This window comes from Herpailurus yagouaroundi, unplaced genomic scaffold (genome assembly GCF_014898765.1).
Source record: "Herpailurus yagouaroundi ecotype Mexico unplaced genomic scaffold, PumYag 193, whole genome shotgun sequence".
Taxonomy (NCBI): Eukaryota; Metazoa; Chordata; class Mammalia; order Carnivora; family Felidae; genus Herpailurus; species Herpailurus yagouaroundi.
In genome coordinates, this window is record NW_024412424.1 from 1675052 (window position 1) to 1690394 (window position 15343).

The 15343-nt window shown below is 53.4% G+C and overlaps 1 protein-coding gene across 9 annotated transcripts in view; it reads left to right on the forward strand.

The window, feature by feature from the left end:
* The window catches only part of MYO9B (myosin IXB), a 95186-nt gene that overhangs the window by 37066 nt on the left and 42777 nt on the right, over positions 1–15343 (forward strand). For all 9 annotated transcript variants that reach the window (XM_040444844.1, XM_040444839.1, XM_040444842.1 and 6 more), the window contains exon 3: positions 14510–14604. In XM_040444844.1, the coding sequence (XP_040300778.1) occupies positions 14510–14604 (95 nt within the window). The remainder of the gene's footprint in view (positions 1–14509; positions 14605–15343) is intronic.

Below are 15343 nucleotides of genomic sequence, written 5' to 3' on the forward strand. Positions count from 1 at the left end.
AATGCTGCGGAAGGGGTGGCCATCCAGATGCCGGGGCTCGCTGTTGCTCTCTGTCCTCCCTGGGCCCTGCAGACCCGCGAGGCTGCCTTTCTGGTCTCTGCATAGAAAAAGTGCAGATCCCTGACCCTTTGCAACCATCTAAGGGTATTTTAGACAAAAGGGGAACTTATGTATTTTTGGGAACGCCGCATCTAAGAGAAAAGTGAAAATTATGGGTTGTATTTTAAGCACCCAGAAAGGCCTCTTTGGGACTTACGGAAAAAGTTGATTAAAAGGCAAAGGGTAGCTGGGGCCCGGGACACCCCTGCCACAGCCACCGCCCTTTCGGAAGGTTCTGAATACTTGGCTGCACCAGGACTGGACGGGGCGGGGGAGTGTCGGGCCGTCTATCAGCTACATCTGCCTTGCTGTATGGGGCGGGAGCACAGCTGGGCAATGCAGCCACATGGCCTGGCAGCCAATTTGTTTCCTCGCGATTACCCAGGATGGAGGGACTCCAGTGTCCCATCCCCAGCATCTCTGGGAAGCTGCCCTCTGAAATTCCCCCCGTGTCGGTCAGCCACCCGCTGGCCACAGCCAACTTCCAAGGCCAAGCCCTGCAAGGCTCCACTTACCTGAGGCCCCTTGAGCCTGAGGCTGTCGGTCACCTGCCCAGCTACTGTGACCAGCCCTGTGACCCCAGCATGGGGTTGCTGACCAGTTCCTTTTAGGTGGAGGGGAGAATAGCACACCACGTGGCAGCAACAGACACAGGCCTGTAGCCTTTCCTGGCTAAATGGATCTCTGGGACCCGGGGATCCCCGGGGTAGCTGATTTTTTAATGGAGTTTAAGGCTTGGTCCTCATCTGGCGCGATCCTGCCCCAAGGGCGCGTGTGATAACACTGCAAACCGGCATCTAGAGGGTCGAAGCCACGGATGCTGCTGTTCAAGGTCCTACAGCGTGCAGGACAGCCCCCGACAGCCCCCCCCCCCCCACACACACACAAATGATCTGGCCCCAAATGCAGTGCCAGGGCCGAGCAATCTGCTGTAATTGAGGGGCCTCTAGGATATGCAGTTAAAAATCCAGCCTGGGGCTCTGTAGCTACTACCTGGACAAAGGTACTCATTGGAGGTATGAATGTGGGGGAGATTGTGAGAGAGAGAAGATGACAAGGACATGCGGCCCCTGAGGGAACACCTTTCGTTCTACCGAAGTGCCCGGACCAGTTCCTGCCCTTCAGCCTGTGACTGCACCCCGTTCCACCATAATTTACCACCCGTAGGACTTCAGGGCCCAGAGCCAGCCCCTGCCAGGAGGCCAGGAAGACGGCAGCTGCCACGTGCTGTGTGACCTGCGGCAAGTGTGCATCTCTGCTCTGCCTGCTGATCTCTGACCCCAGGGCCTTTGCATGCACTACATCCTCAGTATAGAAGGCTCTTGCCCCCAGTAATCTAGCTGAGTCCCACCCCAAGGCCTTCTGGGAAAGCCAGAGGTCCAGAATGTCACATGATCAGCAGAGTCATGCCAGCAGAGCTCCCGCCACCCCACATCCTGAGGCCATTTGGTGTTCCAGGGCTGTTTGTTTCTTTTTTAATTCTTCTTATTATTATTATTGTTTAGAAAATATATTTTTTTTAAATACTTAATTTTTGAGAGAGACAGAGCACGAGCGGCGGAAGGGCAGAAAGAGAGGGAGACACAGAATCGGAAGCAGGTTCCAGGCTCTGAGCTGTCAGGGCAGAGCACGACGCGGGGCTCGAACTCACAGGCTGCGAGATCATGACCTGAGCCGAAGTCGGACGCTGAACCAACTGAGCCAGCCAGGCGCCCCAAGGGCTGTTTGTTTCTAATAGCAAGCTAGTCCAGTTTGATAGCCCCGGCTCTGAAAGAGCAGGGATTAAGTGTGTGCTGAGATGAGGTCACTGTAACACCAAGGTGGGGAGGATGCCTCGTGGGGAGACTCCGTGGAGAGGGTCACGAGAGCAGCAAAGGTGAATGAAAGAAGCCACCTTACAAAAGGCCACATATTCTGTGATCCCATCTATATGTGTCCAGAACAGACAAGTCCATAGGGACAGAAAGTAGTGATAGGCTAATCTGGGGAGGGGGGCAGGGAGTGACTGCTCATGGGGGTGGGGGGCCCTTCTTTTGGGGTGATGAAATGTTCTGGAACTAGCTAGAGGTGACAGTTGCACAACATGGTGAACATACCACACGCCCCTGAATTACACATTAAAAATCGTTAAAATGGTGACTTTTATGTCATAGGGACTTCACAATTGAAACAGAAATGCAGAGTGGGGCTCTACACATCTGGAACTCCCCATGGGGACCTGCCACGTCCCCTCCCTGATTCCCTCCCATAGATCTTGCACCTTGCTGCCATCAGTAGCCAGACCAGGGAGGGTGATAATGAGTACAAGTCCCAGATGAAATTTACAGACACCGTTTCTTAGCAGACAGGAGCCCAGACATCCTAGAGGTCGTTCAACTGGCTCTGACCTCTTTGGTGGCTTCGGGCACACTGGAGTGTCTCCATGTCCCTGAGCCCCATCCCTCAAGCAGAGGCCACAGGACGCTTAGAAGGAATTTCTCAAGGGAGGCAAATGTCTCAAAAATGTGTTGTCCAGCCCACTTTTCCATCCATGGAAGCCCACTTTGAACACCCATTATGCCAATTGCTGAAACTCCAGGGGCCGAGTGATAGTAAAATTGGCCAGAGTGGGTCAGTGGTGGTCACTCCAGGGTACATATCCTGGATGAGGCCGCTGCCCTTGTAGAGAGGCTTGGACCACAATTCTGCAAGCTGATTCTGTCAAAGGCCCCGTAGTCAACATTTCCAGATTTTAGGACCATGCAGTCTCTATCAGTTATGGAACATTGCCCTCAAAGAGCAAAAGCAGACACAGATAATACATACATGAATGGGTGGGGCCACGTGCCCATAGCACTATTTATAAAAAACAGGTGGTGCATCTGGAGAGAAGCATCAGACAGACTCACACTGAGGGGTCGCCTACAAAATACCCAACCAATCCTCCTCGAAACTGGTCAGATCTCAAAAACAAGGAAAGTCTGAGAAACTCTGTACGGAGACATCAACGAGACAGGATGACTGAATGTGATAGGGGATCCTGGAACAGAAAAGGGACATTAGGGAAAAACTGAGGACATCTGAATAGAGCATGAACTTAATCACTAATAACTTAATCAATATTGGTTTGTTAATTGTGACAAATGCAGGGTTAACAGGGAAGCTGTGAGGTACTCGGGAATTTTGCTGGAATATTCCTATATATTGCTTTTCGTAAATCCAAAACTATTCTACAATTAAAAGTTCATATTTTTGGTAAGAAGTCATTCAGCCAGGGGCGCCTGGGTGGCTCAGTCGGTTAAGCATCCGACTCTTGATTTCCGCTCAGGTCATGATCTCGTGGTTTCATGAGTTCGAGCCCCGCATCGGGCTCTGTGCTGACGGTGCAGCGCCTGCCTGGGATTCTCTCTCTCTCCCTCTCTCTGCCCCTAACCTGCGCATGCTCTCTCTGTCTCTGTCAAAATAAAGAAACTTAAAAAAAAAAAAAATTCATTCAGCCAGATTTGGCCTGTGGGACATAGTTTGCAGACCCTGGGCTTAGATAAGTTCCCACCACCTCAATGAAATGTTCAAAGTAAACCTCAGATAGGTAAGATCCTGGCACAGTGAATTTGGACCGCACGCACCTCCACCCTCTCCCGCTTCCCCGTTTCTGTCGGGCAGAGCCATCACCAGTGGTCTTCTTGGGTCCTTTCCTCCATCACCCATATGCTCGCTGCCTCCATATCCTTGTCTCTTCCTCTGAGATATTTTCCGCTACAGCCGGGACCCTGGCCACAGTAGCCCCGCTGCTGTGTGCAGGTGACAGTGTCGGACAACCAGGGCGACGTCCCGAGCAGCGGCTTCTGGTCCAGGCCTGTCTGGGCACACAGCGCAGCCCCCTGCCAGGGGTGTTTCCCAGACGAGCCCTCGCTTCTCAGAGCTGTGAGGGTCCAAAGCCAGGAGGCAGTTCTCAACAAGGATCCCTCCTCCTGTGCCTGTTCGGGCATCATCATCACAAGGGCGTCCCTCACCCCTCCACCTTACTGTGCCTGGCAGAACAAGGTTGTCGAGTGGGACAGGGGCTGGACCTGCCTGGGGTCGGGGTACAGGTGGGGAGTGGCCAATCCTGGCAAAGCCCTGTAGTATGAAAGCTGCCCTTCTCTCAGGGCTAAACGTCAGGAAAGCAGCCTGATTAAACCAAGTGCATTGAACACCCAAGTATTTTGCTCCATTCTGCCCTTGACTCTTGAGACCTCTACTCCAGACGTCCAGGAAAGAGGGGAGTGTAAGTAGACATTCTCTTGCTTTATTTCTCCCCCGAGATACATCACTTTCATAATAAATCCTAAAGCCATAGCTCTTATCCTACCATGAATCAGAAGAACCCTCTCAGGCTCTGGCTTAAGAATTTAGATTCCTTGGCCTTTCCAGAAATTCTGCAGGTTCGGGATGGGGCCCAAGACTCTTATCTCTACCAAGCTCCCACAGCTCATACTTGGGGTCTCAACTTTTTCTTTCTTTCCGTCTCCCCAACCCACCAGAGTGGCACAGTAGTGGTGACTCATTGGCGATTCTAACTCCCCCCTCCTATAAGCAGGGGAGCCCCAAGATAACAGGTTCGCCCACCCCAGAGATGGGGGATGGGGTCAAAGGCAACCCCTTCTCCAAGGATGTGGAGAGAGTCCGTAGTGCCTCCACAAGGGTGGAGGGATGCTCCGGAGACCCCCCAGCCCACCCGTGGGAGCTCACCTTCCCTCACACGTGCAAATGCTTGGTTTTGCTGCATAAAAACTACCAAAAGCCCTCACTGTTCTCACGATTGCCACCCGAGTGCATGCTGTTTGGGAATTGGGTAGGGAAGTCGTTGTCCTCCCAAGATGAAACCTTCCATAATGAACTGCCCACTTACAGAACAAGTCCTCTACTCACGCTCTCCTGTCAGCGTGCTCTCTCCTGGGTACGTCCCGCTACACAAACGCCATGCAAATCAGTTGCAAAGTGAGGTTGAAAAGGTTCAGGATTCCAGGACGTCCTCACGTGACCCGGATTTTGCTCCGACTTCAGTCACTCAGGAATGACTTCAGTCACCTCCATGAGCAGCAGGTGGGGAAGGGAGCTAATGATGGCAGTCTGAGCTTCAGGAGGAAACGAGTCTGTCGTGCTGTTAAATGTGACCGGGTGCAATCTGCCTACTAAAGGGAGAGGATTTTCAGCTTGGCTCACCAAGCCGAGTTCGACTGTGTGGTTTATGAAGAAGACACGCCTAAATCAAAGTGGTTCAGGGTGCTAAGAATGAAAAAAACAGGCCCAGATGTAGCAGGCAGATAGAAACCGGAGCGAAGAGCTCTGCGGTCCATGGACACGGAGAAGGCAGAGCTCAGGGCTCTGAAGGTTACATGTGATGACATTCATCATAATGCCAAAAGCCTCAGTTTACACTTAAGGTATAATAGTTGCCAATGTCTGCACCAGACAATACAGATGCTGTCATTCCAAAGTGGAAATTATAGAAGATACCAGGAGAAACAGATATGAACGCATAGCAAGAGGCTGGTTGAGTGGACAGCAAATCACAGGCATGTAATATGCCCAAACCATGTATTGAGACAGATCTGTGGCCATATCACAAATCCTTGACTGTGATATGAGAATAAATCTTAAGTACTTATGGAGCATTCACAAAACTCATTCCTATATCAGGCCACGGAGAAAGCATCTAGAACTTCCAAAAGTAGGAACACTACAAGCAGTACCTTTAACAATGGAATAAAACTAGAAATTAATTTTTTAAAAAAATGTTTAATGTATATTTTTGAGAGACAGAGCGCGAGTGGGACAGGGACAGAGAGAGAGGGAGACACAGCAGGCTCCAGGCCCTGAGCTGTCAGCACGGAGTTGGATGTAGGGCTCAAACCCACGAACTGTGAGATCATGACCTGAGCCCAAGTTGGACACTTAACCGACTGAGCTACACAAGCACCCCCAAAAATTAATTTTTTAAAGGCCCTTCCACATGGAGATTTTTTTGAAAAATAAATCATAAGTCTCTGTTAACTCCTAGATGAAGGGGGATCTATAAATCAAAATTACAGATTTTCTAAAAATCAATGACCAAAACTATGTGTTATCAGAATCCACAAGACCCTTTAAAGCAGTACCAAGAGGACAATTCATAGCCATAAGCACTTTACATTCATAAATATGAACAAATGAAAGTGACTTAATTTCCCAGCTCTAAAACCTGAGAAAAAGGACCAAGTTAAACCCCCAAGAGAATGATTTGGCTGTCACAACAGATAAGATGAGCCTGCGGGGAAATTGATGAATTCCTCAAATATTTTTGGTGCAATAGGAACCAAGCAAGTCCTCTCCCTATCAAAGCTTGATCTGTTCTTTAGTCTTTCTGTGATCTAGCACGTGGTTTCATTATAACCTAAACAAAAATGTAGTGAAATATGAGATGCGATAACTTGTTTCATACTTGGTTTTCTCCTCCCCCTCGTCCTGTTCTTCCTCCTCCTCGTTCCGGTCCCCCAGGACCTTGGTTTGGTCCCCCTAGGAGCCCTTGCTGGTTTTCAGTGTTTCTGGCCAGGTCTGTGGCTGATCGTTGGTGCCAGTCCAGATAAGAGTGACAGAGCCTGTGAGAAACTGGGGACACGGAGGTAGGGTGAGAGTTACATCCCGTCATCCCTCGGGTCTCTGCAAATGCCTGCTGTCCATTTGTCCATCCATCCAGCAGCTGGCTGTTGATGAGAGCTGCTGGTTGCCCCAAGCCCCATGGGCAACAGGAAGGGAACAGAATCCAGGCAGAGGCAGGGTTTCAGCAGGGCCCTGGAAAGCCTCCACTTCCTGCCCCATACCTGCAGGCCCCCTGAGTCAGCTGTGCCTCCTGGGCAGGCTGGCAGTGACGAGGAGGCTCCTGTCTCCCACCCCACAGCCCCCTCCTCTCACCAGCATTACCACCCTCCCCCCCATCATCATCCTTGTCCTCCCCTGGCATCTTTCCTCCCGAGAACTGGCCACCCCCTCCACTGCTCCCCACATGGCAGTTCTGTGGGAATCGCTTTAGTTGTACTTCTTACTTCTGTACTTCCTGGGACCTTGCGGGCCTGTCCGGCCCTCCGTGCTTTAAGGTCCTGTTTCTCTGTGTCCTTGCTGTGCCCGGGGAGACCAGTCCGTCCAGACGATGCTCACCCACCCTGTGTCTGAGCGTCCATGTACCTGAGGGCCCCCAGAACAGTGGCCGGCACGCTTGTCTCATGAAGGACCCCCGGGTCACTTTCAGCTCTGCCGCCGTAGTCCGAGAACGGGCACAGACCGTATGTTAACAGACACGGGACATGGCTGTGCGCTAGACAGAACTTTATTCATGGACACCGGAAGGTGAATTTCGTATCGTTTTCACATGTTCTTAAATGTTCGTTTTTATTTTTTTTAACAAGTGTTTATTTTTTTTTAACGTTTATTTATTTTTGAGACAGAGAGAGACAGAGCATGAACGGGGGAGGGGCAGAGAGAGAGGGAGACACAGAACCGGAAGCAGGCTTCAGGCTCTGAGCCATCAGCCTAGAGCCCGACGCAGGGCTTGAACTCTCGGACCGCGAGATCGTGACCTGAGCCGAAGTCGGACGCTTAACCGACTGAGCCACCCAGGCGCCCTTTTTAACAAGTGTTTAAAAACATGAAAACCATTCTTAGCACGCAGACTGTACAGAAACAGGCTATAAGTTGCCAACTTGAGGAGAGGTCCGTGCCCACGGCCGCCCTACCCTGCCGGGCATCAGGAGGGGGTCCTCTGCACAGCCACGTTCCAGTCGTGTACAGAGCCTCTGTCACTGCCTCGGCCTGCAGTGGCAGAATTGAGTCGCTTTGACAAAGCCCCAGTCTTTAGTACGTGGCCCCTCACAGAACAAGTTGGCCTGCCCACGGTTCGCACAGTCTCACTTCATCTTTAAACACCCTGGGAAGTCAGAGGTTCTCTCCCTCATTTTTTTTTTTTTTTAATTTTTTTTTAACGTTTATTTATTTTGGGGACAGAGAGAGACAGAGCATGAACGGGGGAGGGGCAGAGAGAGAGGGAGACACAGAATCGGAAACAGGCTCCAGGCTCTGAGCCATCAGCCCAGAGCCCGACGCGGGGCTCGAACTCACAGACCGCGAGATCGTGACCTGGCTGAAGTCGGACGCTTAACCGACTGCGCCACCCGGGCGCCCCTCTCTCCCTCATTTTATTGGAGAGGAATCTGAAACCCAAGAGCTTTGAACTGATTTGCCCCTCCCCCCCGGTTGGCACCTGCTAATGGTAGCCTTGGGCCTGCAGCCCTCCCCCACAGCCACCAGGACCCACTGGAATCCCCTGCAGACAGAGCTGGTTTCCTGGGCTTTCTGCCAGCAATAGCCCTCCACCCCACGCAGGGTTATTTTCCGAGCATTTCCACACTGGAAAGCCCCAGGTTCAAGTGGACGCCACTGGGCCATTTGCTCAGCAGACCTGGCAGAGCAGTCCCCCACCAGGGTCCTCTGGGCAGAGACACTACCTGTGGCTCTTCTGTGCTCCGTCGAGCCCACGGGACACCTCCGGGTGCCTCTTGCCATGTATGACTGTTGTCTGTGTCCCCAGACGGGCACAAGCCGTCAGTGGGTGCAGGCCAAGCGCTGTTTCACATAGCAAAGTATGCCTGAAACATCTAGCAAAAGAAGTCTGGTCCCACCATGCCAGCACCAGCTTCCAGTTGATCTCGGTGTCGCGTTCTCCGCCCCCACCAACGACGCGATCAAGATGGCTCCCGCAGGCCAGCAAGCGAGCGACAGTCTCTTTCGACCCCATCTTTGCGTTTCATTGTTGCCTAAGATACGCTGATGTTCTTTTACCAGCTTCAGCCTCTGCCTGCAACCCCAGCCACTCCTCCGTCCCCACGCCCAGTCTTGGCTTGGACACAAGAGATCTGGAAGCCCTGTGTGGCTCATGGTCTGAGGCAGGGACGGAGGCTTCACCCAGAGGTGGCATTGCAGAGGGAGGGGCAGCAGGAAGGCCACAAAAGGCGGTGGGCAGCCCACCCTGCTTGGGCGGATCGGGGGGCTCCTAGAAATGGTGACCCCCGATCCACGGACGTGCAGGCATCCCCTTCAGACCCCCATCACGGAGGGTGCTCTCTGAAGCTAGAACAGTTCCAGGCACACAGCAGCCAGTCAACAAATTGTCAACTGGATGGATGGGTGAACGAATGAGTGAATGAGAGCTTATGTGCCAAAGCCTCACAAACACTTGGGAAGTGAGGTCGTCCCTGTGGCTAGATCAGGAGAACAGAGAAGGCCAACCCCGCAACCAAGACAAAGCCATTAGAGTAAGCTAGAACTTTCCGCTGAGAAAGAATGGCCACAAGTAAATCCGGGAGCAGCAGAGTTATCTTGGGTTGGGCCACCTCAGCCTGGCTGGAAGGACAGCCACCCCGGGCAGGGATCCTGGGGGACTTCTCAACAGGGGAAATCCCTCCTTGGGGCTCACCTGTCAATACGGGAGGTGGGCAAGTGCGTTTGCCTTCGTGAGCTCATCGCATGGGGCTTTTAGGTTTTGAAATCTGAAAGTAAAACGGTGTTTGCCTGATACAGTCCATCGAGACTTGTTTGGTTTTTGTGCAGGATGCACAAGAGACCAGGGTTGTAAGCTCAGAAGGGGCTCGGGAATCCACCTGCCTGGTCACCAGGCCCAGGGGGAGTGGCCTCAGCTGGAACAAGCAGGCAGGCACCAACAATAGGTCTGAAGAGGGAGCCCAGGCTGTGGGGACTGAGGGGGCCAATGCATGGGGCATGGCCTGGGAACGAGGACACTGGGTTCCAACCCAGGGTCACGTCCACCGCCTGCCTGCTCTCAGACTTCGGGGAGGTCGGCAGGCCTCTCTGTGCCTCGGTTTCCTCTTCTGAAATGGGGGTTGGCACAGGTGTCTCTTAGGGCAGAAGAAAGAGCCAGAAGCTCCAATCGCGCCTGGCGTGGGACTGGACTCCCCACGGGTCGTTCTGTGATCCTATCACCATCCTTCCTAAAATGTTTACCACGCGTCTCAGCCAGGAGCAGAGGCATCCTGTTTCAATAGAAAAGGCATCTTCTAAAATGTCTGCCTAAGTGAGAGGCTCTGCCTCGATATCTCCAAGTTAAGAAACCTTTTTGAATTTCCCAAAAGAGGAACCTCAAAGATCAGGACAGTTGGAAGAAAATCAGATGGCCTCCAGCTCTTGGCATCCTTGGGGGGGGGGGGGGGGGGGGCCGGCGGGGGGGACCCCGCGCCCCCCCCCAGGCCCAGGTGCCATCTGCCCCATCAGAGGGAGGGCGGGGGTGCTGCTCCTTTGTTAGTGTGACCTAAAAACCGTGCCTGGAGAATTTTAAATTACAGAGTCGTCTCTTAATGGGTTTCTTATCAGGATTCCTTCCTTTTTTTTTTTTTTTTTCTTCCCAAAGTGTGCAACTTGTATTAGAGATGTGTACTTTTATGTTATATAAGGAGGGGGTTGGAAAATGTGTCCAGGAAAGGAGAGGCCTGTTCTCCCATAGCATTTTGCCAGCGCTGTGGGTTTTCTGGCCTGGTGGGAAGGCAGCATTAGCATGTGGCCTCCGCAGCCCCCATGCCAGAGCACATCGCATCATTGCCGGCACCCTGATCCAGCTTCCTCCCCACCCCCCATCCACCCCGGGCCCCACATGACCACCATGCACACCGTCCTCCCTTGTGCCGTCTTGCGCTCTGAGCCCGTGCGTGCACCGGTCCAGCCCCCAGAGCAGCTACATAATAGTTCCCCTGGCCGCGCGCGCCAGGCCGGCATTTCCTCCTCCTCGGACGTATAATAGCGGCAACCGGATATTTTTAGACTGGCTTTGAAAAGTCGCAGTGTTCTGAGACCGCATACCAGACACATGAGGTCACTGCCCACCCCCACACCAAAGCCTGGGCTGCACGGGGCTGGTGGGCCCTCACATCCCGAAGACTTTCCCTCTTGCGGTCCCCAGGACGCCAGCCCTGTTTCCTTAGAAATCCCACAGAGACTTGTCCCGAGTTCAAAAGGGGGATGGCTGTGGGCTCTTGGGCTGTGTGTGCACATTGTTGGTGAGCTTCTGTAGCGGGGCCCCGACTACAGGGGCCGCAGTACAGAAAGAGGCCTGGTACCCGGGGGAAGGAGCCCACACGGGCTCGGGCATCGCTTCCCCATCTGCTCGTAGTTAGGCAGGAGGGCTTGCTCACCGAGTTTATTTTCGTTTGGCGCAGGGGGAGGGCCCTGGCCCGTCCTCCGCTCCGATGCCACCCCGCAGGGTCTCGTAAGGGATGAAGGGAGGCAGCGGACCCACTGCCCGCTGATTCCCAGAGCAGAACTTGAGGAGTCTACAGGCTTCATTCCAAACAAACAAACAAACAAACAAAACACGATCCCAAGGCCGAACTCGGGGAGCGAGGGATTCAACCTAGAAAGACAGTTTGCTTCCTCACAGGACTCCACAGGCCTGCAGTGCACGTGGGGACCCTCAGGACGAGATGAAGGGCCCGCAGAGCCCTCGACCACCCAGCCTTGCAGACCCGTCGTACCTCCCTCTGTATATAGCAGGGCTACCTGACAGTTCAGCCAGCTCTGGGGACATTTTTGGTTGTCGCCGATGCTGCTGGCCTCTGGCAGGTGGAGGCCAAGGACGCTGCTCAGGACCCAACAGCACACGGACGGTCCCACCGCTGAGAAGGATCCAGCCCCGAGGATCAGCAGTGCCGAGGCTGGGGACCCTGCGCTGGGTTCCATAGACACTTGGGAGAGCAGGCAGTCCCAGACCTGGCCCCAGGCTCTTGTCACCCAGCCACTGGGCCGGCAGCTCAGTCACACGTCAGGACCTGGTCGTTCCCACTGGCTGAAGAGCCCGTGTGTTTAACTCAGCTCTTCGAAGGCTTTCAAAACCCGGCCAATGGACACGTCCTAAGGAAGCATTTGTGAAGACGAGAAGGGGCCCCTGTGGCCGCTGACTTGGGAAAGTGCCTCCTCAGACTGGGTTCTGCCTCCATGAGGCCGTGGGGAGCCCCCCCCAACCCCAAAAGTGCCCAGCCGCCACCCCTGCCCCAAGCAGAGCCCCCATTTCCAGTACTGGGCCAGGTTGCCTCCCTGGGGCACCTCCTTCATTGTTCCTCTCCTGCTGGGTGACTTGGCCTCAGGTCTTTCAGCAGGGCCCATTCTTGGGGTCTGGAGCCCCTGGAGCAGTGGGGCAGGAAGTTGCTTGTCCTGTGATCCCCATGTGCCAGGCACCTGACAGCCCGGTGCCGCTGCCCTGGTTCCGGGCTCTGCTGATTGGAGCCGTTCTCAAAGGAAGTGTCCCGGCAGACACTTCTTCATGGGGCCTTCACATCGCGACACCAGAAGCTCTGATCGGGGATCTGCTACATCCATTTCTCTGCAGAATGAGGCCTTTAAGAAAATCCTGCTTGCTCTCCGAGTGGGCGCGTCTCCCGGTTCCTGAGTCCCCTGCGAGCCTCTCCACCTCTCCCTGCCCTGTCCTCATCCCCCTGGCCCACCGGACCCTCACACACCTACACTCAGCCCCCAAACCCCTGCAGACCTTGACAGTGGCCTTGCCACTTCCTTCCCGCTGCCCTCACGCCTTCCCAGCCTTCCATACAGCTCAGCCTTCTCAAACTGGAACACTGTTGGCCTGACCCTCCTTGTGGCCACCAGGCTTCCCTTTCTGTGTGTGAGTGGGGCATCACCCCACCCCATGTCACCCCTTCTTTGGCGCCTGGAGACACAAGGGCTTGGACAGCTGAGCGCCAGTCTCCATGACCAGTTCTGCCTTTCTCTCCTCATCTGCCCAGCCCCATGGCCCCCACCTCTGCCAGTGTCTTTCTCCCTGAAAACAGGAAACACCCCCCCCCCCAGCACCTTCTTCTTCCCTGCCCTGCATTCCCCCAAGGTTTTATCATGTGTTCCCCCTGCCCGTTCACCCCTTAGGGCTGTTGGATACCTCATGGAAAGGGGGGCACCCCAAAAACCTGGGCAGGGTGTGTGCTTTGTCTTAATCTGGGTGGTGGACCCTTAGGAGGCTCCAGGGGGACCCCACTGAGTCACAGACTCCATGCACTATTCATACTTTCCTCTGTGTATTGGAAATAAAGCCCTGATTCGTGCCACAATGAGAATGAACCCCAAAAGCATCATGCGGAGTGAGGGACACCAGACAGAAAAGCCACATAATGTATGCTCCCACCTAGGTGAAATGTCCCGAACAGGCAATTCCATAGAGGCAGAAAGCAGACTGATGGCTGCCGGGAGCTGGAGGAGGCAGGAGGGGGGATGGGAAGTGAGTTCTAATGGGGATGGGGTCTCCTTTTGGGGTGACGGAAATGTTCTGGAATGAGAGGTGACAGTTACACAACACTGGGAAGTCCTAAATGCCACTGAATTGTTTATTTTAAAATGGTTAAGTTTGTGTTATGCTAGTTTTACTCCAGTCAAAAAGCTCTCCAGGGCGCGTGGGTGGCTCAGTCGGTTAAGTGGCCGACTCTCGATTTTGGCTGACGGTTCATGAGTTCGAGCCCCAAGTCGGTCTCTGCGCTGACAGTGTGGAGCCTGCTCGGGGTTGCGTCTCTCTCCCCCTCCCCCTCCAGTGTGCCTGCCTGCTCTCTCTCTCTCTCTCAAAAGAAATAAACTTTGAAAAAATTTGCCGTGAACTGGCTTGCCATCCCACAGAATTACAGAACCCCCTCCAGGACGGGACGTGTCTCCACATCTGCTTCCTCCTACCCAGCCTCATATTCTTCTGGAGCCCAGCACCCGTCTCAGCCCAGGGCCCAGCAACCTCCTTTCAGAAAGGGCCAAATAGTAAATATTTTCAGCTCTGCAGGCCCGCAGGTCTCTCTCATGGCTACTCTGCTGTTAACGGTATAGAAACAGCCGTGAAAGATCCATAAATGAGCGGGCCTGGCTATCCACCAATAAAACTTCATTTACAGACACGAAAACGTGAATAGGATTTTCATGTGTCAGGATATAATATTCTTCTTGGTTTTTTTTTTTTTTTTTTTTTTTTTTTTTTTTTTTTTTTTTTTTTTTTAATGATTTACAAATGTAAAAACCACTCTTGGCTCACAGGCAGTACAAAAATAAGCAGCAGACTGGAGTTAGCCCACGGGCCAGAGTTCACCGTATGAACAATTGTAACTGCAAAAGGATGCCGCTGATTGGCCTTTTTCACGTCCGAGACTTAACACTTGAACCCCCCTCACCCAACCCAAACCCAGAGATAAAGCGTTAAGTATGGTGCAGCCCACCTGGGCCTCACACCTTCGGGGTCTCCAGTTCTCGGGCCGCCGGGTGACTTCAGCCAAATGAGCGTCCACGGCGCCCAGGGGGACCTCCGAGGCTCCAGGCTGAGGCGCGTGTAGACATTTCATCCTCGTGATCTGAAACCCTGCTTCCGTTTTCCTCACAGGCTTTTGGGAATGCCAAAACAGCCCACAACAACAATTCCAGTCGATTTGGGAAATTCATCCAAGTCAACTACCTGGAGAGTGGCATCGTGAGAGGGTGAGTCGGTAGGCATCTAGCCATGTACCACCAGCCTTGGCCTGGGGTCCTGGGGCATCCCTGTAAGGAAGAGCCAGCCTGGGAGCTCAGTGTTGACATTACGGCCGTGCAGACGTGTGGATCGTACGGAGACGCAAATGTGATTTTTTTTTTTTTTTTTTTTCCGAAGTCATCGATGTGAAGATCTGAACTGTGGGTCAAAGTGGGAGGTGTAGGTGCAGGAGGGGCGGGACCTCTGTCCCCCGGTCATGGAGCATGGGCCCCGGTGCCCAAGAAGCAAGTACAATGACCTGAAGGTGCTAGTCTGCCAAGAACTGGCAAGGACACGCCAAGCTATGTCTTGGTCTTGGTGAGGTTTTGAATTTGGTGGCTCTGGAGATACCACAGGCAAAGCTGATGCGGACCGTGGAGTTTGCCAAAGGTGTGCCCCTTTAGCCAGGAGAAGACGTAAAAGACGTAATGCTGGGTAGCGAGTTGAAGCGGTTGTCCAGGGAAGTACTCAAGGGTGGGTAGATGGCCAGACGGGAGGGAGGGAGGAAGGGGAGATAGATTCATGGATTGATCCATGGGTGTGTGGGTAGATGGATAGATGGATAGATTCTTGGGTATGTGGGTGAATGGATAGATGCATAGATTCATGGGTGGGTGGATGGATTCATTGGATGGGTGATGGATGGACAGATGGATGCTTAGATGGATGGATGGATGGATGGATGGATGGATGGATGGATGGATGGAT